This window comes from Syngnathoides biaculeatus, chromosome 17, assembly GCF_019802595.1.
Source record: "Syngnathoides biaculeatus isolate LvHL_M chromosome 17, ASM1980259v1, whole genome shotgun sequence".
Taxonomy (NCBI): domain Eukaryota; kingdom Metazoa; phylum Chordata; class Actinopteri; order Syngnathiformes; family Syngnathidae; genus Syngnathoides; species Syngnathoides biaculeatus.
In genome coordinates, this window is record NC_084656.1 from 15,499,962 (window position 1) to 15,526,712 (window position 26,751).

The 26,751-nt window shown below is 41.9% G+C and overlaps 1 protein-coding gene across 9 annotated transcripts in view; it reads left to right on the top strand.

The window, feature by feature from the left end:
* The window catches only part of LOC133490490 (PALM2-AKAP2 fusion protein), a 125,414-nt gene that overhangs the window by 84,066 nt on the left and 14,597 nt on the right, over nucleotides 1-26,751 (top strand). For 7 of the 9 annotated variants that reach the window (XM_061800625.1, XM_061800627.1, XM_061800633.1 and 4 more), the window contains 5 exons: nucleotides 789-903; nucleotides 1,322-1,343; nucleotides 2,055-2,183; nucleotides 4,094-4,921; nucleotides 12,256-12,329. In XM_061800625.1, coding sequence (XP_061656609.1) covers nucleotides 789-903; nucleotides 1,322-1,343; nucleotides 2,055-2,183; nucleotides 4,094-4,921; nucleotides 12,256-12,329 — 1,168 coding nt within the window. The remainder of the gene's footprint in view (nucleotides 1-788; nucleotides 904-1,321; nucleotides 1,344-2,054; nucleotides 2,184-4,093; nucleotides 4,922-12,255; nucleotides 12,330-26,751) is intronic. The other 2 variants (XM_061800626.1, XM_061800634.1) reach the window with 2 other exon arrangements.

The following is a 26,751-nucleotide window of genomic DNA, read 5'->3' on the forward strand; positions in this document are numbered from 1 at the left end:
CCTTCATGATGGATTATTTAACATCTCACTCAGGATAAACTGCTTTGAGTCTTTACAATAACGATTTTTTTTTCTACCATAACCAGCTGCTGCCAACACCTGGCTCAGCATTGCTACTTTGCATCAAATTAGTCCGTCTTCCTGAGCATGTGCGATAAATGCCGTGTTGCCATCGATGCAAGCTGTCAGGCAGAATTGTTCTGGTTTGGATTGACATCACATACAGAAAAATTGAAGGATGTCAAGAGCTACTGACATGTCTTACCTTTCGTGTGTTTAAGTAATGAAATATCGACATAGGTGAAGTTAGTAGCAATAGCCAGGGGCAACGTACCTGATGAAATGTTTCAACACCCACTAAATGATATGTGATGGGTGGGAAAACGAAGAAATGTGAGAATGAACTTCTTCTATTCTTCTGTCTTGTACAAAGTAAGCAGTACAATTCCAGCAAGTGATACATGGCGGCTCTGTCTAACACGTGACGACCATTTTTCCAGATGTCCCAACCGCACGTTACAAGTACATCTTTTAACGCCACATCATCAATCAGAACTAAAGAAAAAAAAATGTTGACAATGAACTCAGGTCCAAGCCACTATTGCAGGCAGTTCTAATTCTAATTAACATAGTTGACTCTCTTTGTAAATTAATGTAGTACCGAGTCCTACTGTCACACAAATCTGTTTCCAATTGTGTTGAGTTGTCTTTAGACAGTCTGATTTGAGGAGCCACAAGGATGCGGGCCAACAGCAGCAGACTAAAGTGTGTCATTTGTGTCATTGCAGGCTGGAATCTGAAATCAGCGCTCTCGAGAACGAAGAATCTCAGATCTCTGCCAAAGAGCAGGTTTTACGGGAACGCCTGAAGGAGACTGAACGCTCTATAGAAGACCTGCAGAAGGTACAAAATATGAACCTGAAATATGAAAAAAAAAATCAATTTCAATTGAAGCACTGGACAAACAATAGAGCACAACTTGTACAATAATTCAATCTTAACAACATCCAGTGGCCAAAATGCTCCTTTTGAAAAATTAATACCTCCAAAGTCAAACAAAGCTCGCCCAGGGATTTGATTTATTTACAGTTTTAACAATTGTAAATAACGGTGATAATAACGTAATAAGTATATTCTGCTTCTCATCTTTATTCATATCTTAATGCTCATCAATGATGTTGTTCCTTCTGAATGAAAGTTTTGTGTGACTTTATATAGGCATAAATTCCACTGTGTGCGCGTGTATGTGTGTGTAATAGCAACCAAATTAATGAAAGGAAAGAAATCACCAGGATTGATGAGGTCATTGTTTGTTTTTCAGAGTCTGATGGCCCATGATGGAGGTATGAGCAATCAGACACACACACACAATACACATTAAATGCACAAAGACAGTTGAACTCAATAGGATAGTTGTTCTCCCCACATGTGCTATTGTTGTCTCCTAATGTGTGTGCATGTATCACTGTGTTTGTTTGGCCGATAATCTCGCTGAGGCAGGAGTGATTCAGGCCAGAACGCGCCCATGAGCCTTCAAACACACACTCTGATTGCCATGGACAGAGCACACAGACAAACTAACCCCGCACACTAGCTCTAAAACACACACACCATGCTCAGCAAGACTATTGACGCTCACACTCGCACAAGGCCATGACTCTGCAGCCTGCAGTCGCCAGCTTTATCCCCCTAACTATTCTCCAAAAAGCTCCGTAAGCTCATGCTGCTTTGTTCCTCCCAAAACACGCACATGCAAAAACACACAAAGCAGTCACACACACGCACACACACAGTGTTTTGCTGCATAAGCACTTGAATCTCTGGGGTGCTACAGTTGCTGTGGACAAAGAAGTGAGACAAGCACAGTTAGACGGTGTGTGTGTGAGAGAGAGAGAGTGAAAGTGAATGCTTCATTTAATCACTTTGTATTTATTTCTGCACCCAATGCGTGTGTGTGTCATTGCTTTGTGTTGTCATTTTCTGCCTCCAACATTACTCGCTGTCTTTCCCGCTGACCTCCCTCCACCTCCCCCTCCCCCTTTTCTCGTGTCCAGTAGAGGCCACCGGCTGCACGGCCGCTTCTCTCTCGGACGGCGCCGAGCTCAATCCCGGACCGCTCGCCCTGGCCACGCCGTGCCAGACCTGCCCACCTGCGCCTGGGGAGAAGGCAGCGCCAAGACCCGGTAAGGATGGAGATGATGAGAAGGGAGAGGGGAGAAGGGTGAGGGAGGGGAGGGGGTTCGGTGAGCGAGGACGGAAGGTCGTCAAGGGTTTGGGACGTGGCCAATTTGGATTACACACAGAGCGCAAAGACATAAACAGGTTAGTACTTCATTGTACATGCTTAATTAACATCACACATCAATACAGTATATGCTAAATAGATTTTGAAATACATGCTCAGTAGAGGACACATTCCTAGTCATTTCAAATGTTTACTATTGGCTGCTTTTCATTAATATTTTAAGTAATGTAAAGCTTTCTCTATAAATAATACATAATCCTGTATGAGAAAATTCAAGCATATGCAGGAGGTGGGTTTTGTACTGGTGGGTCGTGTGCGTTTTTTGTAGTTTTACGATGCTGGGGGAACGGAATGTGGTCTAAACTGTTGTTTAGTTATTTGACTTACAAGTCTGTTGAATTCGACGGTGACTCTGCCAAGTCGCTATTGAAAATAAGAATCTATTCTCAACTGCCTTATTTGGTTAAATGATGCAAAATAAATTATCAAAGAATTATTATTAATTCTGTCAATATTTTGAGAATCAAGTATGTATGATAGAAATGAACAAATATCATGAATAGTGCAACCTGGATCAGACTGATTAAAATGATTAAATTGTTTGATTAAAAAAAAAAAGTACATTAGATGGACAACCGTTAATTTGAGACTGGTGTGGAACAAATCTATGCTTCCAACATTTTGGAAAATCACATTTCTCTTCCACCGTGGCTGGTGCCGCAGTGTACAAAGCCAGTCCATGAAGGCATGTTTTTGATGTGGGATCAATTGTAATAATAATAATAATCAAATGTTAAAACAAAAAATACTAAACAAAATAAAGCCCATTTTATATCAGCAAAATTGTTTGATATGAGGATAATTAGTATAAAAACATCTTCCAGACAAGGCTCATTCATATCCGATACAAGAGCTCTTTCAAATACATCTTATATTTTGGTTGTTACATGAGTCAAATATATAAAGTGGGGTGCATGCTTGCCTTTTTGTAACATTTTAATTGATTTTTAAAACATGTGAGACTCCAGACATGATGAGGGGAAAATCAGTATGTGCTTCATACTCTTCTAGTATTTGGTGTACTTGACAAAAAAGGCACTCCACACATAAAACAATACAGTATTGGCACAAAAGTTGGAGTACTAGAACAAGAACTGGAACAACTTGGCAGACGTCATAGAAATTCTCAACACAGCCAGTTGTGGTGACATTGCAGCACGGCACAGTGGATGACTGGTTAGCACATCTGTCTCACAGTTATGAGAACCCAAGATCAAATCCAGCCTTGCCTGCATTCTCCTCGTGACTTGGGGAGTATTCTCCCAGTACTCCGGTTTCCTACCACATCCCAAAATCACACATAGTAGATTAATTGAAGACTCTAAATCGCCCATCGGTGTGTATGTGAGTGAGAATTGTTGTTTCCCTGCGATTGGCTAGTGACCAGTTCAGGGTGTACCCCGAGACAGTGAGGATAGGCTTCGGTATGCCTATGACCCTAGTGAGGATAAGCAGTACAGCAAATGAATGAGTCAACAAGTTTAACAAGATGAATTATCAGCATAAGAGGTCATTGTTATATTAACACCTCTCTGACATTTTCAATCAAAACTGAAAATTCTCTTTGTGAAAGTACAATATTTCATACTCATCTTCACACGTATTCCCGCATATGATGTTGTGGCCTACAGGCATAAAGCTTTGTAATCCTGTTACTGACTTGAAGGTTTTTGTCTCCTACTTCACGCTTCACTCCTTCCAACCTTCTCTACCCCCCACTCACTCTTCCTTCACACCCCACTCCCTTCTGCATTACCCCCACCCCCCTCCCCCCTCCCTTTGTAACAGCAATGTTTGCCATGGAGATCAACGTCGAGCGCGACGCTCAGACCGGCGAACAGCGCATCCTGTCGGCGAGCCGCGTGAGCCCCACAGAAGCCGGCTCGCGCGGCGTCAAGGTCTACGACGATGGCAGGAAGGTTGTCTACGAAGTCACGTCCTCTGGGGGTGTGTCCACGACCTCGTTAGAGAACGGGTGGAGCTCCTCGCAAGTTGACCAGCTAATCCAGAGAGCAGCTAGACCCGGTGGAAGGGGAGATCACAGGGGTGGCCATGTGTTGGTTACCCCGGCTGCCCCCCAGGCCTCCTTGTTGCCAGCACCTGCAGATGATCTCTCCCCGCCATCCTGCGCCCCACCATCCATCCCATCAAGCCCGCCTGCTCAAGTCACGCTGCAGAGGGAGACCCGGCTAGGCATGGTGCCCCCATCCTCGGGTCCCATCGTGACGCAGCCCGGCCCTTCCGTTGGCCCCGGACCAGAGATCGGTTCCGTGCCCCAAATCGACGCCGAGCACCCAGTCACCATGGTGTTCCTGGGCTACCAGGACCTGGAAGACACCAGCGAGAGCAGACGGCTGCTGGGCTTTGACGGCGCCGTCAAAGCCGAGGTGGTGCTGATCGATGAAGACGACGAGAAGTCCCTGCGGGAGAAGACGGTCACCGACTTGTCTATCATCGACGGCACGGCGGCCGACCTCGTGTCGGGCCGACCGGTCACGTCTGAGGCCGTCAGCACCGAACTCTCGTCCGACGGCCGCGAGCCCGACAGCGCCGTCTCGCCCCCGCCAAATCCCGACGCCAACAAAGCCCCGCCTCCTGGTCTCACCCCTGCCACAGGTACAGACAAGAGGAAACGCTGCAAGTGCTGCATAGTCATGTGACTGAATCTTCCGCTTCCTTTTTTGTTATAATTCACAACACCCCTCTTTTCCCTCTGTCTTTGGATGATTACTAACTGAAGCCCCTCCTCCTCTGGACTCTGAACGGCTGCCACACTCACGACTGCACACGCGCACTCACCTTTTGACTCTACTCTGTTACACCTTCGTTTAGCCGTGCATTTCTGCTTTTTTTCCCCCCCTTGTGCCTGCACCGTGGCTCTGACTTCCAAGCAGTTTAGTTCAACAAATTAAAATCAATCAACAGGAACTTATATATAATAATTCTGCCGCACTCGTGGCCAAGAAAGACAGATAGCAGGAGAAACAGCCATGTTTGTTTCTGAGCAGGAACCACACTAACACCTTCAGTAAAACAGGTCATAAAAGACTTTTAAAAAAATTATAGTTTATCTATATATCAATTGTCTTTCCTAGTCTCATGTACCATCAATTCCATACACACAAAAACAGACACAACTTAAAGTTTGGAGTGTGGGGAAAGTGTGTCTTACCAGGGAAGATGGGGAGGGTCCTTGTTGCCTTGGTTTCTTCATGTGCCTCAATTATTCTTCGACCTGAATAGTCATAACAAAACAGCTGAACAGGAAGATTTTCTAGTACACTTTTATTTGTTTATTTTTTGTTTTTTTTTTTTTTTATTAGAAAATGGTTCTGTTTAGGGGGTAAAAAAAAAAAAAATCCAGATAATTGTCAGGATTGTACTTTCCTTTCATTGAAAAATTAGCTTTAACATCATCATCATCATCGGTTCTTGTTTTGTGCATCAACTCACCAATTAAGTCATTTCTTCCTATTCAGTCACTTTGTAACTCAGCAGCCAAAAAGAAGCCATGAATCACATTGGGGAAATTGTGCAACTATTTTACCTTTGTATCTAAAACCACACATTTACAAGCACGTTGGACACAACAAATATTAATATAAATTTCCAACCATCAGTACGGTAATATGGTGGTCTCCATCGGTCAAGAGATCTGAGATATGTTTAGCAGAAACATGCATGTTGTAAGTGGAGACTAAATTGTTCATAGGTGTGAATGCGGATTTGAATGGGCTAAAAAAATTTCTTCTCGAAACTACGTTTCCAAGTTTCATATGAACATTTCTGACAGATACCTGCAGTGTTGTCTCATGATAAATTTAGACCCCCCCACCAAAAAAAAAGTAATGTCGAAACATTTTTTAGACAATTTTTTAAATGTACACGTTTAGTGTAAATGGGACATTAGGATAACTTAGCTCAGTGGTTTTAGACGCACGCCCCCCTTTCCCCGCACTGAATTTTTTTCAAGGGGGACCACTGAAAATTAAACTGGTGGGGTGAAACAATCCCCACTCCCCAGTTTGAATATCTCTGAGTTATCTGATGGTAATCATTTTTTTGACATAAAATGGTCATCACTAGCGCCCTAATTCTAATCGGTACTGTGAACCATTTAGCACAAGGGTGTCAAACTCGTTTTTGTCGTGGGCCACATTGGAGTTCCAGTTTGCCTCATTGGGCCATTAGGACTGTGAAACCATAAAAATCTTTGACCGCCTCATCATATTGGAAATATAACATGTAATTTATGAACTAGGTTTGGAATCAGAAATCAATCGGAATGTGTTTTTCAATTATAGTTATTTGGGAAGACAAAAAAATGACTACAATAGCTCACTGTCATCATTAATGAGATGGCAATTTGAAATTTTGGTCCAGGTTTGTACAAAAATCATGGAGGTTGACACGTATGATTTGCCTTTGCAGGCCACATACAATCATCTGGCGGGCCGGATCTGGCCCCCGGGCCTTGAGTTTGACACTTGTGGTTTAGCATACAGCATTTTTCTGTCTCAAATTCTGCACACAAAATTCATACCATGCAGTTAGTACCAAGATAAAAAAAAAAAAATAAATAAATAAGATAGTATCAGTTGGGTGGGGGGGATCGTTTCTCAATACATTCAAAAGTGACAGCCCTAGTTGTTTTTTCTGTTTTTGATTGAGTGGCAATCCGTGGTGTACTGGGGTAGGCTCCAGTTTCCCGCAATCCTAATGAGAACAAGCGCTATAGAAAATGGATGCATAGCCAAGCCAAACCGCCATTGTGAAAGACAATTTTCAATGTAACTCACATTGTCTGTCAGTGCTGCAGGGGTCCACCAAAACACTGCCAGCTCTCGTTGTGCTCTACCAGGCCCTCGTTTACAAAGGTGCTACAATATTGGGGCCTGGATAACATGATGACATCTTTTGTATTTATATACAGTACACGCCACACTGTACGGCTAATTTTCTTGGTTGGTGGCAATCCCCCACAACCGATTTAGGTTTCATGAATTAATGTGTCAATAATGCAATAATGTCGCATCCATACTCTCTGCATTGCATATATCCTCAAATAGAGACTAGTACAGGAGTGTCAAACTCATTTTTGTCACGGGGCACATTTTACTTCGGGTTTCCCTCAAAGGGCCATTATGACTGTAAAACCATAAAAATCTTTAACAGCCTCATCATATTTACACATGAAATTTATGAACTAGGTTTGGAATCAGAAATCAAGGGTCATGAGTTTCCAACTATCGTTGTTTGGTAACACAAAAATGCTTGTAATAGCTCAACGTTATCATTTATGACATGACAATTTGAAATTTGGGGACAGATTTTAACAAAAATCATGGAAGTTGATACGCGTCATTTGCCTCCGCGGGCCGGATCTGGCCCTCTGGCCTTGAGTTTGACACCTGCGGATTAGTAGATGACCAGCACCAATTATTTGGTGGGGGCTTTGTCAATATAAATAAACACCACAATTTACACATGCGCCTATCAGGTATGATATTGGGTAGGGAGGACTATGTGGCTGCACTTCATTTTATTCGGTTGACATATTCACCAGAACACACAGATGCCTGTACAGAAGACATGGCATCTGTAAAGCTGTAAAGAATGCATATAAAATTACATTATTATTATTTTGCAATTATATAAATGCATTGGTATCAATAAAGGTCTAATCCCCCAATGAATGCCTTACATATAGCAGAGGCTTAGTACCCTCTGCAGTGAGAAAATCACCAAAACATTGTCAATATGTGAGCATTACAAGCAGTTTAAAGATCCAAATCAAATCGACAAAATACATTGAGTGGTGCTTGTGTCATGTACGTTTGCCACATTTAATCATTATTCAATAAAATAGCATATCTTGGAAGAAAACAAAGATTAAAGAGTTTACGATGTGACAAAAAAATCTAAACTATTTCTTCTCTAAATGGTTCTGGTGAATAATAGTTTGCCTTAAAATAATCATGCTTTATTTAGTGCGACTGGCCACTGCTGATGAGCGAGCGGCCAATAGCACGCCTTCTTGTGTAGATAAAAAAAAAATAATAATAATAATAATGTAAATACTCCAGCCACTATATCCAATCCAGCATTTTATTTTTCACTTCTATAGTACACCAGATACACTTATTATAGCCATTTTTAATGTCCTATGATGCAGTACGACAAGATAGTTCTATGTTTTCATCTTCCTTCGTCACTTATATTTCTTTTCGCGCTTCTTTAAAACACACCCAACTTTTGTTTTTGCTCCCTTTGACACACAAGCTCATGAGAACTCCTCCCATCTAATTCCTTCTGCAGATGTGTCACGCTGACTCCCGAAGGCATGGCAGGATGTTTAAAAAAAAAAAAAAAAAAAAACTTTTCAGAAGCGAGATGCTAACTATCGCAATAGTTGTGCATGCTCGCCCATTAACTGCATGCTAAGCAAGTCTTTCATTTCCCTCCCACGCAGACCACCAACATTTCTAGATGAGATATTGTGGCCACCCATGGGAATGCAATTCAGGGGTAGAAGCCGTTGCCGTTTTAGTAGTATAAAGGGTTGGAATTCCTGTGATTGGCTGGCGACCAGTCCAGGGTGTATCCCACTTCACGCCTAAAGTCAATTGGGATAGACCAGTGGTGTCAAACCCATTTTTGTCGTGGGCCACATTGTAGTTATGATTGGTGAAACCATAGAAATCCTGAATCGCCTCATCATATTTACACATTCCATTTATGAACTAGTTTTGGAATCAGAAATCGAGCGTAATGGGGTTTTTCAACCATTGTTCACATCTGGTAATGCGAAAATGCTTATAATATATCAACATTAGCATTTAAAATATTTGACAATTTGAAAGGTTGGGTCACATTTTCACAAGAATCACGCATTTCGACACCGATGATTTGCCTTCGCGGGCCAAATAAAATCATGTGGCGGGCCAGATCTGGCACCCGGGCCTTGAGTTTGACACCCGTGGGATAGACTCCAGCTCACACTCGGACCTTAATGAGAACATGTGCAATAGAAAACAGATTGATGGGGAGATTTTTGAACATTTGAGTGGTTATGATTGGGCGGCACGGTGCGCGACCAGTTGGCACATCTGCCTCACATGTTCTCCCCTTGCCTGCTTGGGTTTTCACCGGGTACTCCGGTTTCCCACACCCGGAAAACATGTGTGATTGGGTAGACTCTAAATTGCCCGTAAATGCGAACGTGAATGTTAATGGTTGTCTTTTATCTGCCCTGCGATTGGTTAGCCATCACTTCAAGGTCGACCCCGCCTCTCACCCGTGATCCTTGTGAGGATAAGCGGAACAAAAATTGGTTGGATGGATGGTTACGATTGTGCTACCTGATGTTGAAACATTTGCATCAAGCAAAATACATCTATTTTCTTCTGTATCACAGCATATTCAAAGTTTGCCTTCTGAAACAGTGCAGACTGTGCAGAGATTTATCGTCAAAAAGCGCTAACGAAAGGAAATCTAATAACCATTACCAATGAATTAGGCCGCCAATAATAAAAATTAAAAAAATGGAGAGCTGAGTTGATGAGCTGTTTGACTGTTTGGGTTTGCTCGTGTGTTATAAAAGTTTGGTCCGCTTTCAGTTCCACTGCCACTCTGAAGTACTACTTTAACGCTCTAAGGGGCGCCCTATCATCCCCTCTGCCTGCCCTTATGGTTTACGGACTTGTTTTATTAAAAAAAAGGGGGCCATTTTCTATTGTGCACACCTCTCTTTCTCTATGGTTCTTCAGTCTCACGATCACATCCTCCCCCATCTCTCTCCGACGTTTGTATCCTCTCACTATCTTTGGACAAATAAAGCTGAGTTTCTCCAGTTCAGCCCCAGCTGTCTCTTGCCTGTTGTTCCTTCCATCTGTCTCTCTATTTAACACTCACCGTTTCATTGGCTGCTCTCAAAATAAGAGAACAAGCTCTCCTCACTGCACCCATCGCTCCTCCGATAATAAGCACTGCCACTAACAAGTGCACTGGCTCTGGCCACACTAAAAGCATACCAAAGTAGGGGCTACACTGAAAAGAAAAACAGGGGTAGGGAGAAAAAGGATGGATTTTTCAAGAAAAAAACAAAACTTTTTTTATTCTCATGGACTATTGTGTGTAACATTAATAGGGAGAATGCAAAAGCGGTAAAACAAAAATGCACTACACCAGGGGTGCCCAGACTTTTTTTTTACCCCAAGATCTACTTTTCAAGCAGCCAGCCTCTTGCGAGCTACCGTCAACGGGGGGCGGGAGATGATGATGATGCTCCCAAACCGTTTTAAGATTAATGGAATTTTAAAATTACACACCATCTCATCCTGCACTTTCTACTTTGGCTTCAGACCAGACCTTTCCCACTCGGAAAAGAGAAAATCTTGTCCAGTTTAACCACTTTTTCTTCAATTATTCACATACTCCGGCAGTCATTGCATCTTAAAACAACAGCATTTCTTTTTTTTTTAACTTTCTCCATTAATATCGAAAGTAAACATAAGCAGCATGTCTAGCTCGTCTTTGCTCTCCATTGCCCAGACTGTGTTGCTAACTAAAGCAGCGGTGGTGGACGATGTCATTATAAAACACGTTGATGGGCTGCGTAAGTACTGTAACATTTGTGATTATGAGTGTACGTCTTTAAAAACGGGGGGGGGGGGTGTAAGGTAAACTAGGAAAAAGAGAGTGTGGCGGAGCAGCGGTCGTTGTGAGAGAAAGTTCCATGTGCTGCCTAAAAGAAACCAGTGGCGGCTTCTTTTCATTTTTTACAGTACGTACATGAATTGTGCCATTGGATGGAACGACCAGTCATTCCTCACTCATTGAATCATATGACAAAATGCCACAAACTGAATAGCTGTATCTTATACTTTCAATTTGCATTGGATTATTTTTTTTGCACACATGTATCTGCGAATATCTTATATATATATTTTTTTTATTATTATTATTAGTATTTGGCATGCCGTCCCGCGATCGATGCATTGAGCACCCCTGCACTACACTATCATAGTGAGTAGTGTTAGTTTTTCATAAAGGCGACAAAATGAAGTTAATTACATTTGTAATATATCAACACCTCTTTTGTTAATGTAAAAATAATATTTTCAATGGCTGTAATTTTTTTATACCTTCCCACAATAGTGGTTATATGATTAAGCTCCGGACTTCATTTTAAGATCACTCTTCAAAAGTCTCGCACGCCATGTTAGTAATGTAAAAGGTACAAAGGTTCAGTAGTATTTTAAATGCAGTAAAAATGATACCTAGCATATGAATTAATTTATGTATTAAACTATACCTCTAGAAAATAATTAGAATTATGTCAATACACCGAGGCAGCCTTTTTATTCTATATTTACACTACATTGTGCTATAAAAGACAACCAGAGAGAGACCTTTTACGAGCCTACTGTAAATTTTACAAAACATGAGTGTAGGTAAGTGACAAGGAAGAGGACTTGGGAAGAAGAAACCTTTTATATTTGCATGAAGATGAATCATGATTAAGTTTTTTTTTTGTATTCTAAATCAGTAATAATTCAGTTTACATTGATGACAACCAGATCCAGGCCACACACAGACATTCTATTTCCGGTCGTGTGGTAATAAGCACACCAATCAAATTATCTTGGGACAACGACAATGTAACATATGACTGTACATCATCACGTGATACAGTATTTCTACGGAAGCAAAGATAATAGCGCACTTCTCGAGGCCACATCTAATTGAATGAGAGTACGTGAGGATGATGTCACTTTCATTTCCTTATGTGGAAATGACAGACTGGTCACATTTACTCATCTATTTTTTTTTTCTCCAAATTTGAAAGTCTAAGGATTCTGATAAAAGATGATCGAGGAGAAGATTGCAGAAAAGTGCTCTTTTTTATATTTTCTGTGCAAATGTTTACAAATATATATCTTTCACAGACTACGGGGTTCTCGGGACAACAACTAATGGACATCAAGCCGTGATGCCAGGCAGAAATCCTCACACTACCATGGTGAGTACAAATTTGTTTGTGTGTAGTTATGAAATATTTTATTTCATCATTTATAAGTCGTTTTTAACTTTTTAAGCACTGGCTAACCCCATTAGGATCGTGTGTGCTTCAAGTCAGCGAACATGCAAAAATATTTACTCAGCAAAGCTCACTTGACATTTTGGCTGTGCTTGTTTTTCCAAGTAATGTTTTATTGTTGAAAAACCATTTTTATATCAAATAAACAAAACTGTAAGGCGTTTCAGTTACGTAGCTTAACGCGGGTTTTGAATTCCCTTCGCACTTCCTCAGTGCTGGTTCCTTTTCATTCTCACCCATTTTGAAAAATTTAACATAAAATGGAGGTCCCGAGGACTGAATTTGCCCCGGGCCCCCGAATGACTAGCTACGCCCCTGTCCAGAACTCGTTGTGCAACTGAATAAATGAAAACGAAGGTCCTAAACAGAAGCAACCTGATCCGCTCACGGTCGGCCTCCATTGTGCTCGACGGCCGCTGCCGCTCTGATTGTTTCTGGAAGGCCTCCGAACACGCTCCCGCCAAATGCATTCATTATTCAGCACACGTGCCGAGAGAGCAAGAGAGAGAGAGAGAGAAGGGGGGGGGGGCAGCAGCAGCAGAGGGAGGGCGAGTGAGCAGAAGAGCACAACAGAGAACAGCCCAATGCTCAAAACTGGAGCGTGTCACTTGCTGTTAATGCTGGACAGGCAGCGCAACATCCCGGACCGGGCTGGTAAACACTTTTCTGCCACATTTTAGAGCATCAGTGAAGCACAGCAAAACAAAGGAGAAAGAAGAAGTCAACAGCCGGTGGGTAAGCTTCACATCTCTGTCATTGTATCCCGGTCATTGTTTGCCTCTTCGGTGTCCTCGCCGCCGACTGAATGCCGCCAAAGCCTGGACTGTAGCTATAGTATGGTTGAAGTGCTTAAACATAGACATGAGAAGCGATGAGTAAATAGGGCGAGACGACGGGGTGAATATATCAAAAAGAAGAAGCCTACAATAACGCTGATTGGCTTCAAGGGGCGCAGGGCACTGGAACTGCAGCCGGTGAGAGCTGGGGGAGGTCAGCGGGGCAATCGAAGCCTCACTGCAGTTTTTTCCTCACTCTTTGTGTTCCTTTTTTTTTTTTTTTTTTTAATTTGAGCGTAACGTCAAAATGTGAAGAATCTGTCCCTGTTGCATTAAGCAAAGTAACCTGGCAATTTTTCATTTTTGATTGACAATTGAAAATGAAAAATGGACTCATCTCACGGACCGCCTCCGGTACTTCTTCGCCACATCACTTTAACCCACATTCGGAATGACCTTAACCCACTTTTCAACTCGCACCAAATAGTTACAGACGAGACGTTACTGCATGTGGCAGGCCGTCATTTTGGTGTGCGATCCGGTATCCTTATGCAGCATGTATTTGTCGTGTATTCGTATCATCTGCGTTTGCATTGAGATGTATTGCGCGTCCATTACCGGTTTATTATCATCCTCTCTATATGATAAGGAGTAACCTTCACAAAGTCATTATCCTACTGACCATGGCGCAGTGAGTATGCAAAATCAGTCGCAGTAGATTGCCTTTACCTCAGAATACCATATGCAGTGGTGTAACTTGCAGATATGGATTACTCGATTGAGAAGAATTGATCAATAGTGTGATTGTAGATTTATTGCATCTTAAATAAATGTAAGCCATATGCACGCTAACCTGAAAGTATCCCAACACAGCTGACACGTTTTCTACTTCACCCGTCCGTAAGTCAGTGCTTCTCAATTATTGTTTCATTATGCCCCCCCAGCAAGAAAAAAAACTGCGCCCACCCACTCTCCCCCACAACTATAAATATTATCATTTGTCTATAAGATTGTTATATTTACAGCTTTGCATAACATTGTATCCTTATTAACATCAAAGAAAACAAAATAAATTAGAAATTGTTCAACTGACAACAAAGAATAAATATTAAACATTGTTTTTTAGTCTTTAACAGAAAAGATTTTAAGCTCATCAATTTGCCTGAAATTTAATTTTATTTTTTTTTCTGAACTGTAAAACGTTTTGGCCAACTTATTGCTCCATTTGATCATGAACAATCAATAAATAATAATAACTTCAAATTCAGTTCAGCAACATTAACTCAGGTGCCGATATATAAAACATGTTCACTTACAAAACAAAAATGAATAAATCTGCTATGGTGTGGGGTTTTTAGCACTGAGCAATTTGGTATGCTACATTATATCTGTCTAGAGTCTGTATGTGTCTAGTTTACTGAAGTAGCTTTCACAAAGTTGGCAAGATTCGGCATGTTTTCGCTGAAAATAATCCACCGTCTCATCAGCACGACTGGTGTGTAATGTCTTTAAGTGGCGCATTAATTTATTTGGCTGCACGCTGTCCCCTGCCACAATGAATGCAATCGCTACATACACTTCATCATATTTCCTCGTCTTAGCTTTTGGGTGACTTTCTTTTGTCTTTATTGTCTTCGTCTCTCTCCGCCTTTCTTTTCATCTCTGTTAAAACCCTTTTCATGTTGTCTCTTATGGGTTCGTTTTCTGTACTTCAGATCGCCTGCTCGGTGCAATAAAAAAAAAAACTGCACCATAAGATAATACTCCATCTATGGAAGTAGATTAGTGAATTAGGATTTGTCGTAGGATTTGAATTTGAAATGGTAAGTGGATTTGAATTTGAAATAGGATTTGAATTAGAAATGTTAAAATTCAATAATTCGCCGTCTAAAATTCAACTTCGTTGTTAAAATTCAACTTCATTGTTAAGAAGACAGGGTTACTTTTGGCCACAGACATTAGCAAAGGATTTCAGAACCCAACACGAACCAGCCAGCCAATTTAGTAACTGAATTTTAACAACGAAGTTGACTTTTAACAACGAAGTGAAATTTCTTACAGCGAATTATTGGATTTTAACATTTCAAATTCAAATCCCATTTCAAATTAAAATCCACTTACCATTTCAAATTCAAATCCATGTAACATTTCAAATTCAAATCCTATTCAAATTAAAAGCCCGGTGGCACTAATCTACTTCCATATCCCTGCACACACTCTGACAATGAGAGCGCCACTGCCAGCTACTGTAGTGGATATGCAATTACACTTTTCTAGTTCGGCAAAAAAAAAAAAAAAAAAGCATGTTCCCCGGGGTCACACGAATCCCCCCCCCACCACCACCACCACCAGCGTCACACGCCCCAATGTCATAAGTTATGTCTGGCTGCTATACAAGGAGTCCTCTGGTTAAAACGGTCTCGACCTAAAACGTTTTGACTTGACAATGCCCATCCCCCGTCCGCCATTTTGTCTGGCCAATGCTTGTCCGTGTTTGTGCGCCGAGAGTATCTATGCATTTTTCGCCTTCCTTTTTAGACATGATCGCTCCAAAAAAGAAAGCTATGTCTTCTCCGAATGCTTCTTCAGCCCCCAAAATTAAAAAAAAAAAAATCCATTACCATGGAAACGAATCTCAAGATCATAAAAAGATTGGAGAAAGGAGAGACACCAACACGACCAAGGCTTCAGTCGGTCGACCGTGGTGACAATTATTAAAGACAAAGCCCGTATTTTAGCACATGTGAAGGATTCCGTTCCTATGTCAGATACAATGATCTCAAAACAAGGTTCTGTGGTACTTGTGGAGACGGAGAGGATTGAGGACCAGGTTCCTTCGCAATAGCTAAGCACAGCCTCTCCTTCTTCTTCCCCATCCACCTCTCAGCAGTAATGCTAAGTACATCATCTAGTTTATTTCAATGTATTTGTTTATACAAAGTATTTTGATGTGAATTCTGACTTTAATGCAGAAATCCGACTTAAGTCAAAATTCTAGTTAAATCGCTACTGTCGGAACGGATCTCAGTCGTAGACCGAGGACTCCCTGTATTGGTATCGGAGCATTTTTTTCTGAGTCCGAGTACAAGTTAGAGATGTACGGCATCAGGATCAATAACGGTGCCTCCCTAGTTTGTACATCACTCTGTCAAAGGACCACTGGAGTAAATTATGTGAGGCTACCACGTTGAGCAGCACATCCTCCATACTGGATTAGCCTTTGCACCTTCCCAGAGATGTGCAAGTACTTAATATACTTGGTATCCATAAGGTAGCACCTAAGTGACAAGCCATTGTACACTTAAAGTTATAGTAATTGTTTGTTTTGAGGGTAGCTTCAAATACATTTCCCTTTCCAGCCCTCGCTGCAAGAACACAAACAGCAGCAAGAATTTAATCAGTGTTGTCTTCTTCCTTCCAAACTCCTCCCTCTTCCCAGAAAGATTCACACCGACATAATCGTAGGTTATACAACAGCTGTTTGGTGGATAGGGCTGAAGGTCAAGGGGTGAAACGAGGTTCTGAAGGGGAACGGATGCGAAGGGCGGACACGATGACAATAACACGCAAAGCTCCGAGGAGAAACTAAAGGGCGGTCCAGGTGCGAGAAGGGCGTAGTCGCAGCAGTGAACTGCAAGGCGGGTGAGGGAAACGGGAGGGCGGGGGTCCCTGCTGTGGGGTATGCAAGAAGGAAGTCTGCTCAGGCTCAAAGAGCTCTGAGTGTTGTCGACACCAACAGCCCGCTGGCCTTTCAATGGCCCGTCTGTTGATGTGCCGCCGCTGGCCCCCTTCCAGGAAGAGATTGCCTTCACACTTTTAACGCCATTGATGTTGCTTGATTGATGGGCTTTGTGGCGGATTTTAACTAGAACTGGCCTCGGATGGGCTTGGCTCACCAAAGTACTGTCAGCTGATCACAAAATGGCTTACCAGAAAGCATGTGAGAGCTCCTCGGGCAAAGCAGAAGCTTGAACGTCATTTTCTCAGTGTTTGTTTTTTGTGTGAGTTTAAAGAAGCTGCTATTTTAAGTAGATCATCAAAGAGTCATTGTCACGCTCTGTCCATTTTTATATATATTTTTTCTGTGGCTATATATAATTTTTTCCCCCCATACGGTTCCCGTTACTGGCTCTTGTCACATCATCGAAACAAAAATGTCACATCGTGTCAGAGATAAAGAGGAGCCACTGCAATCATGAGCTGTCAAAGCATACATGCATATTTCAACGTTGCACTCTAATGATAACTTTTAATTATGTTGATGAGAAACATATTATTCTTTGTCTTTAAAAAAAATGCCCCTGGGTGTAATTGTTTTTAAATAATAATATTAAATATGAGTGTGGCTGTTTGTCACCATGTGCCCTGCGATAGGCTGGCAACCAGTTCACGGTGTGCCCCGCCTCCTGCCTGTTGACAGCTAGGTAAGGCTCCAGCACTCCCCGCGACCCTCGTGAGGATAAGCAGCAAAGAAAATGGATGGATGGATATATATATATATATACATATATATATATACACACACACACACAAAGTACAAAAAGTCAAAAGGTACAATTAGTACTGTCTACTTGACATTGACTTAAATCATGAAACACGTCTGTAATTATCAAAATAAAAATCCTGCACTTGTATTTACCCCAAATAAAGACAAATGAAAATCACACACACAAAAATTTATATCAATTGTCTCGCAGTCATGGAAAATATTATTTGAGTTTATGGATGATTTTAGGACTAGAAAGGCTCTATTTTGCTATTTAGCTTATCGAATTGGAAGCAACAGTCATTTGTTTTGGATTCCGTTGGAGAATGCTTTTTTGTCCAGTGTGTTGCCATTTATGATCAATTGAAGCAAAAGAACAAGAGCGATGCGGGAAATCAAACAATGCAAGCTGAACACGTGACTGCCAACATTACACAATGCCATTGGACGCTATTGTCCGCGGCATCCAGCTGCTATTGGCACAATTCATTGATTTAACACAAAGCAAAGTGCAAACACAAGCTTGCATGACATTGAACAAGCCACAAAGAATATACTGTACAGTACAGTGGACAATATAGTTGGAAATATTTACAGATTGAATCAGACCAAATGTCATATGAAAACAACAAACGTGAGTCTGACCTTTTGTTTTTGATGGTCATGTTATCAAAATTTGTTGGAATATGGGAGGTTGTGGCCTAATAGAATGTGTCCCATTCAGTTGTCAGTGGGGGGTGACACCAGCAAATCTTTACGGTGGAACAGCTGATAAAAGCGTTGACCTCACAGTTGTGAGGACCCGGGTTCGATCTCGGCCCCGCCTGTGTGGAGTTTGCATGTTCTCTCCGTGCCTGCGTGGGTTTCCTCCGGGCACTCTGGTTTCCTCCCACATCCCAAAAACATGCAACATTAATTGGACACTCTAAATTGCACCTAGGTGTGATTGTGAGTGTGGATGTTTGTCTCAATGTGCCCTGCGATTGGCTGGCAACCAGTTCAGGGTGTACCCTGTCTCCTGCCCAATGACAGCTGGGATAGGCTCCAGCACTCCCCACGCACCTCATGAGGATAAGCGGCGAAGAAAATGGCTGGATGTTTATAATTGTGTGGGCCATTTTAGGTGACTTGGCTGATTTTTTTTGATTCCCCCCCTTTTTTTTTATTTTTTTAAACTGCTTTTATTCTATACAGCGCTAAATGTGTGGCGGTTTCCCACACAGATTAGCCACAGGTCAGGATTTATCCTTGGGTTGAGGTTAAAAATAGGTCAGGCAAACAGGGTCATAGGGTTAAGTATCAGCATGTTGTCACTGTAATACAACCTCATCTGTGGCCATATAAACCAACTATACAGTAGATAACAGTACACCCAGTACATACAATAGACACAGTGCTTTACCAATTTGAAGATTGCTTTTGAAAATAAATCTCGTTTTTTTTTTTTTTTCTAGAATATTCAGGCAGATGGAAGAACAGTTCCATTTAAATAAAACAGGAATACCGTAAATCTGCAGCTCAGACCTGCTGGCTCACAAACTGTTTTCTTCCTGTGTGGAGCCTCTTTCCTCTATCTAAATTTTGCAGGCTTATGAGCTAGTTTCCTGAAATAGACAAGTGATTAGCACAATGCTGCTCTCAGTGTACGCCACAGCAATGTGACTTCGTACAGCGAGCTAGCACTGGGAAGAAGTTGGTGTTGAACATGTTTACCTGGGACCAAGACGCTATCAAACAGTATGGATAGATCAGGAGGTTCAATCTAGAATCGGATCACGTTTCTTTCCCGCCGTAGAAGAAGAGCACGTTTTGGATGGATGCACAGGTCAGATTCCAGATTCAAATATCAGCAATCAAATTTCTGCATTGTTGTGAGCGTCTGTTTCGCTCTTGACGTGACGTTAAAAACTAAAATACTCAAAATGGTTGTCTGCACCATTCCATTTAATGGCGAATGTTATTGTTGATTCATTCTTGATTTCTCAGAGTGCTCTCGTTAGGCCGGGTAAAATTTATGTTGGGTGGAAAAAGGCCAATTCAGTTTGAAATTTCTCCTTCCTTTTCAAGATGTTAGCTCGCTGTAATTGAAAGTGTCTGGATTTCAGAACTTCATGACATTGGAGGTTGTTGGGGGGTTTGATGGTGATCTTATTCATTTGTTAAACACTGCATGTCAAGGCCAAGACAGCTAAGGTGAAACACGCTAATTTTCCTTGAGCTTATCATGCCTCTCCAGTTACGTATACTATGACTTACTAATATGTCGGATTCTAGACTTCCGAATGAAAGGATATTGAGCAATAGTTTGTTTGAAGGTTTGTGAGAACTTTCCATAAACTAACAAGCTTAGCTCAAGATTTCCAAGATAACAACATGAATTAGGGTACTCAAATCTTGTTTTCTGTGGCGTCTGAGATGTTTGCAATGCCCACCTTGCCAGTCCTGATAAGAGGAGCCTGCGGTGTGTTTTGCCGGGTGCATTAAGCGGTCTAAACATAGCTGCTATCCCTGTGGTCACTCATCTAATCTTGCAGCATCAAGTAGTTCATTTAAGACGAGGCTGATGCCAAGCAGCTAATTAGAGTTTAATGAGCGCTACCAAGTGAATCAACATTGGGGATTGGGTTAAAGTGGCTGTTTGTGTTCACCTTACTGACTCATCTCAAGCAGTGAAAATGCACTCGTGTGCTATTACAGATTTGGCCACCGAGCCCAAAAAAATTATTTCATTCGAGAATCTTGATTTGACCCAATTGCCACTAATATTCAGCCCAGAAGGTAGTAATGGATAGGCTGACAGATGAGGTTAGACTGGATTCCCCTTGGACCATAATGTTTGCAGATGATATTGTGATCTGCAGTGAAAGCAGGGAGCAGGTGGAGGAACGATTAGAAAGATGGAGGCACGCACTGGAAAGGAGAGGAATGAAGATTACCCAAAGTAAAACAGAATATATGTGTATGAATGAGAGGGGTGGTGGGGGGACAGTGAAGCTCCAGGGAGAAGAGATAGCGAAGATGTATGACTTCAAATACTTGGGGTCAACAATACAGAGCAATGAAGAGTGTGGTAAGGAAATGAAGAAACGGGTCCAAGCGGGGTGGAACAGTTGGCGGAAGGTGTCTGTTTTTTTCAATGACAGAAGAGTCTCCACTAGGATGAAGGGCAAAGTCTATAAAACAGTGGTGAGGCCAGCCACAATGTACAGCTTAGAGATGGTGGCACTGAGGAAACAACAGGAAGCAGAATTGGAGGTAGCAGAAATTAAGATGCTGAGGTTCTCGCTCTGAGAAAGCAAGTTGGATAGGATTAGAAATGAGCTCATTAGAGGGACAGCCAAAGTTGGATGTTTTGGAGACAAGGTTAGAGGGAGCAGACTTCGATGGTTTGGACATGTTCAGAGATGAGACAGTGAGTATATTGGTAGAAGGGTGGTGAGGATGGAGCTGCCAGGCAAAAAAGTGAGAGGAAGACCAAAGAAAAGGTTGTTGGATGTTGTGAGGGAGGACATGAGGACAGTGGGTGTTAGAGAGGAAAATGTACAAGATAGCCTTAGATGGAAAAAGATGACACGCTGTGGCGACCCCTCATCGCGACAAGTCCAAAGGAAAAGAAGATTTAGCCCAGAAGCCTACTCGCCAGGTAGCCTCAGTGTATGTTTTTTGCACTTGGAACTAAGAGGAACAAAATGCTGTTTTCCATTGGGCAGTTATATTATCGTTTTCATACTGTATGTTGGTGTATTGATGCTGTACCCTAAGCCATCAAGGGCCAGTATACTATTATCTATTCATAAAGATTCAAATACCAGTTTTGCTATCTTTCTTGAACCAGTGTACATCATAAATAACACAGACAGTACACAATGTCACTTTGCAAGCTTCCAAAGTTTATTCCCAAGATAAATTATTACTTTTGCAGACACATCTGGTCTCCAGCTGCAAAATGCAAAACAGACAATAATTCTGCTCGGGTCCAAGACATAATTTATATGGCTCTTCAGAGTTATCCTAGACTGTGCTTTGTCGCAGTTATTCGTGCACTGCTCATTACAGTACAGTGGATCTCTGTCCGGTGCTTGCGTACCCAGCTGGTCACCACCCTGTGTGGCAACAGGCCTCTCTGCTTGAAAAAAGCTCTCCATCGCTTCAAGTGTTCAAATGTAGCATTAGTATTCAGCATGTAGCGTCTCACTCTATGCCTGCATGTTGGGCCCTTTGTTGTTGTTTTGCCAATGGGTCTTCAGGGGGTTTGGGGACAGTAAGCTATGAGCTCAGACATGCAGTCCATTTTTCTGTCATACAACTGAAAAATCCAACCTAACTTATTTGTAGTCCTCATTACTATCATTGTACACATAAGAGGTGGGAAATATTTTTCACTTGCGGGTATCCCAATGCATATATCCAGATAATCTATACAATTGGTGCATTTCATAAATCGAATAACGGGGGCTTCCTTGTGGTTTATTTTGGGGTGACCTGATAAATTTGAGCCCGTCGGGGCATTGTTTGCGTGTGTTGTGATGTAGTGCAGCTGGCCTTTTGTTTTTGGTTGCAATTCCGATGTTAGGGGGCCATATCCGTGGATACAAGTTAGCGCAGGTTTCCTGTTTGGAGTACATGTGATCTGGAATAAGCTTTAATCCATTCTGTGCTAAACCTTGAATAGATTTTATTGTCCTTGTCATATAACAAAGGATAATTCTTCTAAGCCCCTATTCAAACACTTTAAGTGTGACTGCAATTTATAGTTTGAAACTGGCCTTGTACTGTCCACAAAGAATAATATGCAATATATTTTAATCTAGTTCTACTTGCCTCTTTAAAAGAGTACTGGAAACAATTTGATAAACTGACTAAAGGGACAGATGAGAACTTGAAAAGAACCCGACCAGCTTGAAAATGAATAGAGGCACCAAATTCAGGTCTCACCACTTAGAGAAAAGAAAAAAAAACTCGTTAAACCAGTCGCTTGGTGTGCTTCCGATCAATCGTGACCAAATTCCATGACACCAGACTGCTGCCGTGTATTGACCCGTCAGGCCTGACCCAGTTGCACAAACACGCACATGAATTAAACATCACACGTGCTCCTGTTGTCTTCCTTTACTGTGTGTCTGCTGTCAGATACTTGCTGAATATCAGCAGCGTGTTGAACCACCTATCCACGACTCTCTCTTGCCGATACAATAATTAGGTTACTGTCCTATTTTCTGATTAGCTTATTTTTAGCCAGCCATCTCAGGAAAAGGTGCACTTCAAATGCACGAGAGTGTAAGGATTTGCCTCTAGTAACACAGTTCCGTTTTTTAGTTGGATTTGTGCGTGTGTGTGTATGTGTGTATTTGGGTTATTTTCAGAGAGTTAAAGGCAGGTTTGGCAAGGAAGGATATTGTTTGTCATTTGTAAAACAAAACAATGGCTGTGTTTTTGGAGGGCTGATAAAGATGACTCTTTGGATCACCGTCAACATTGTTTGTGCCAGAGTTAGAGGGCTTAAGCATAAATGAGCTTTTATTATTTTTTGGAGTCAATATTGACACATTGCGTTTATTTTGGATTCATTGGCGTTTGTTGCTTTGATGGCACATCTATCGAGGTTGCTAACTTTTGCACGCCACTGGCTTTGGCACTGCTATTTCTGCCTCACTTAAGGCAGTATAGACTGGTTTCAACTCCGATTTAGAACGCGGGCGCCATCTTGGTTTGGTGAATTCGGATAAACACAGGTAGTTAAACAGGAATTGTTTCAGAAAGATGTATGAATGGGTGCGCATTGCTATGTCATCTGTTGCTCAAACGCGCCTTGTAAAGCGCCTTTCTTTTGACTGCCAGCTGTGATCAAGAACCAGTGCGAGAACACCGAGCAGTTATCAACCAAACAGCGACAGGTGTGGCTGTCTCATATTAGCAGAGCTGAACGAGCAGCCAAGCACAATACTTGTGTGTGAATGCAATGCATGTCTCCCAAATCTGTATTTTCTACTTTATTATAATAAGTTAGCAAAACGAGTTACCGCACCGCTATATGTTTCGTGAGTTGAGTTAAAATTGTACCTGTGGAAGTGGAGAAAAAGGTGGAGGCTCCACTTGGGACACCTACCGGTTGAACCTCTCTCTCTCCCCCTCTCAGTAACAAAAAGGGAAATAATAATCTACACTTCTTTCGTTGGTATGATCAACATAATTTAACACTACGCTGATGCGGCACATATTTAAATTGCATTGTGCGGTACACCAACCTTAGCAGTGTGCTTCCAATGGATACCGCCACATGACGAACCCAGCCATTGATGAGTTGGTTGTAGGCCTCCAGACGTTTGTAATTCTTTAGTTGGACCACGGTATAAGCGCTTGTCGAGAAGAGGAGATAGTTGACGATGTCTGGATGGTTACCGACGCCCACCGTTGTGTGCTCCATTTGTGTTTCTCCAAGGCATATGGGTCAATATTATCGATCAAAGCACACTTCTTGTCGTAACGGTTTCTTGAAAAAACATCTAATGAGGCCCGATAACTTTACAAAGTCTTTTTAGCCATCATGTGTCACTTTTAACAGTTGTACGAACATTTGTGTAACTCCAGTCTATATGCAAAAGCATTAGAGTGAACAGCGCGTGAGGAGAGTGAACCCATCCAACACGGCCAGGTGCCCCAGATGTAGTCACGTGGTCGAAAACAGTCTATAGCTGATGTTATGTAAGGCTAATGACATTGCTAATTGCTGTTGTACATTCAAGGAAAGTATTTCCATGTTGAGCCAATGCTTGTGAGCAGCAGAGAAAGTTTACTGTGACTCTGTATCTCTGGTTTCCCTTGCTCCGATCCTGTTACCAAGTACACATGGACTCATGTAAGGAACGTTGCCTTGACAAATCTGACTCATATCCGTGTTTAACCCCTTGATTTTATCATCACAAGTGGTTGATTAATTATGGTGGAAGTTCTTATGAGTCAGCATGTAGCCCCCAGCCTCATGGAAAAAAATCCTGATTATGAAATGCATTCCAGCATTACTCTCTTCCTTAAAGCTTAAATGAAAGTTCAAGAGCTCTAAGAGAAGGATGAGGCACCAGGATGTATTTCATTCGACTTTAAATAAAGGACGAATATGGGAAACATGCCACATCCTTCTAAATTTCTTATGGGACTGAGTCAACAGCCCGCAAGTGACAATGACAGAATGAAATGTCATTATCTTCTGATCATGTCCTCCACCTTTCTTCACTCATCATCTGTTAATGAGCAAAAATTGGGAGGGGTTGGCTTTAAAACAGGAAGGGAGAAGTGGCCAGCAATAGGGTGGATGGATGTTTGCCGGGCCGTCGGAACACAAGGCATCTTTGTGCGTGAGGGCATATGGAAAAGTGCCCGTGCACATATGCGCGCCCTCCGACACGCGTGCGCTATGACATCACAGCTCAGTGAGCGGCCAGAAGGAATGCTGCTGAGAGAGGGGAGGCTTTGTGGAGGAGAGGAAAGAGATGGGAGGGGAGGAAAAGGAGGGGCAGAAGAGGAGGAAAAGGCTTGGCCGGGGAAAAGTCTGGCACTCCCACAATCTGAAGGAGGAATGAAGCAAGGCTGGCGCGAGCAGATCTTAGAAGGCTAGCTGTTATTCATAATAATCCGTTATTGAAACTAGTACAAGGAAGACTTATTAACACTGAACCTTTTGAAGATTAATGGATTAAGACTCACCGAGATAGGCGCGCTTTTGAGGTATGTGAAAACTACAACTGAGTACAGCCGTATTAATATATTGAAAAATTGTCTGTGCAGTACATGTGGTTAAGACAGGGCTAATGTAATTAGACATGATGTGCCGAGTTTTAATGATTTTAAAAAAACAAAGTCTACATGTACATGTTTGTGATTGCGACCAGTGTGCGTCACAGTAAAGGAGCGTAAGAGTTTCCAGATGTGTTTGGGATGGTGACAGTCAGGGCAAGAAACAGCATTTAGTCTGTAACAGCTGACTCACACACGCACACACACACTGTCCATGTGTGTCTTTATTTGGCCTGTGATTTCACCCAATTCTATAATACAATATTCCATAACTTTCTCTGGTGAGCAAACTAAAACATGATCTGGCAACGCCATCTCCTGACTTTTAACCTCTCTCTTTTTTTTTTTTTTTTTTTTTTTTTTTTACATTTGCCATGTTTTTAAATAATTAACAGTAAGTTATTTAGGTGTAAGTGTTTGACTTAATTCATAATTCCTTTCTTCCCGCATTCCTACGCTCGTGAAAAAGTACGCTTTGCACCTTTCACTTTGCAAGCAGCACAGTGTCCTTCATCACATTCATTAGTGTCGGAGGTTTGAGCTGGCCACAGTATGTCTGGAATGTAAGCTCACCTCATGGAGACACAAATACACATGGACACACACCTACCGTGCAGTGACGCACATACACAAGCGTACATCCTACCCCCAATCAATTCCTTTTTTTGCTCAGCTTTGTCTGGCAAAATTCCATAGGAGTCATCCTGGTTGTATTCTTTTTCCTCAGGCAGTGAGTGGCAGGATATCCTCCCTCTTCTGCTTGGTCCTGTCGGATGGATACGCACTCCTCCTACACACAAATTCCCAAAGTATACAAGTGGTCAACCACAACAAGATCAACGGATTTTTTGAAAAAATAACTGTAAAATCATTTGACCTGACGCTATGCAAGAGAGTGACGACACTTCTTTTGAAATAGCTTATCAGTGTACAGTTTTATGCTTCTCAAAGCACTCCGTTTATTTTAAAAGTTTCCATCACTACGGCGCTGTGCACCCTACAGTGTCGGTGAACCCTTGGGTGTGGTTGCACCTCAGTTCTGACTGCCCATTATGTGCTTTAACGCTGTTAAGCACAGAAGGAAAAACAGACCTAGGAAACACATCAACATTTGTTCCCATTATAAGCCATAAAAATCAAGTAAACATAACTCTTGATACACCAGAGTGACCTCAGTATTGCTACTATACTTTACTACTATATTTTTGATTTTCAATACATGCCTCATATAAATTAATTAGCAGTTCTTCGCTTGCATAACATAGCTACGTGTGAATGATTGACACACTTG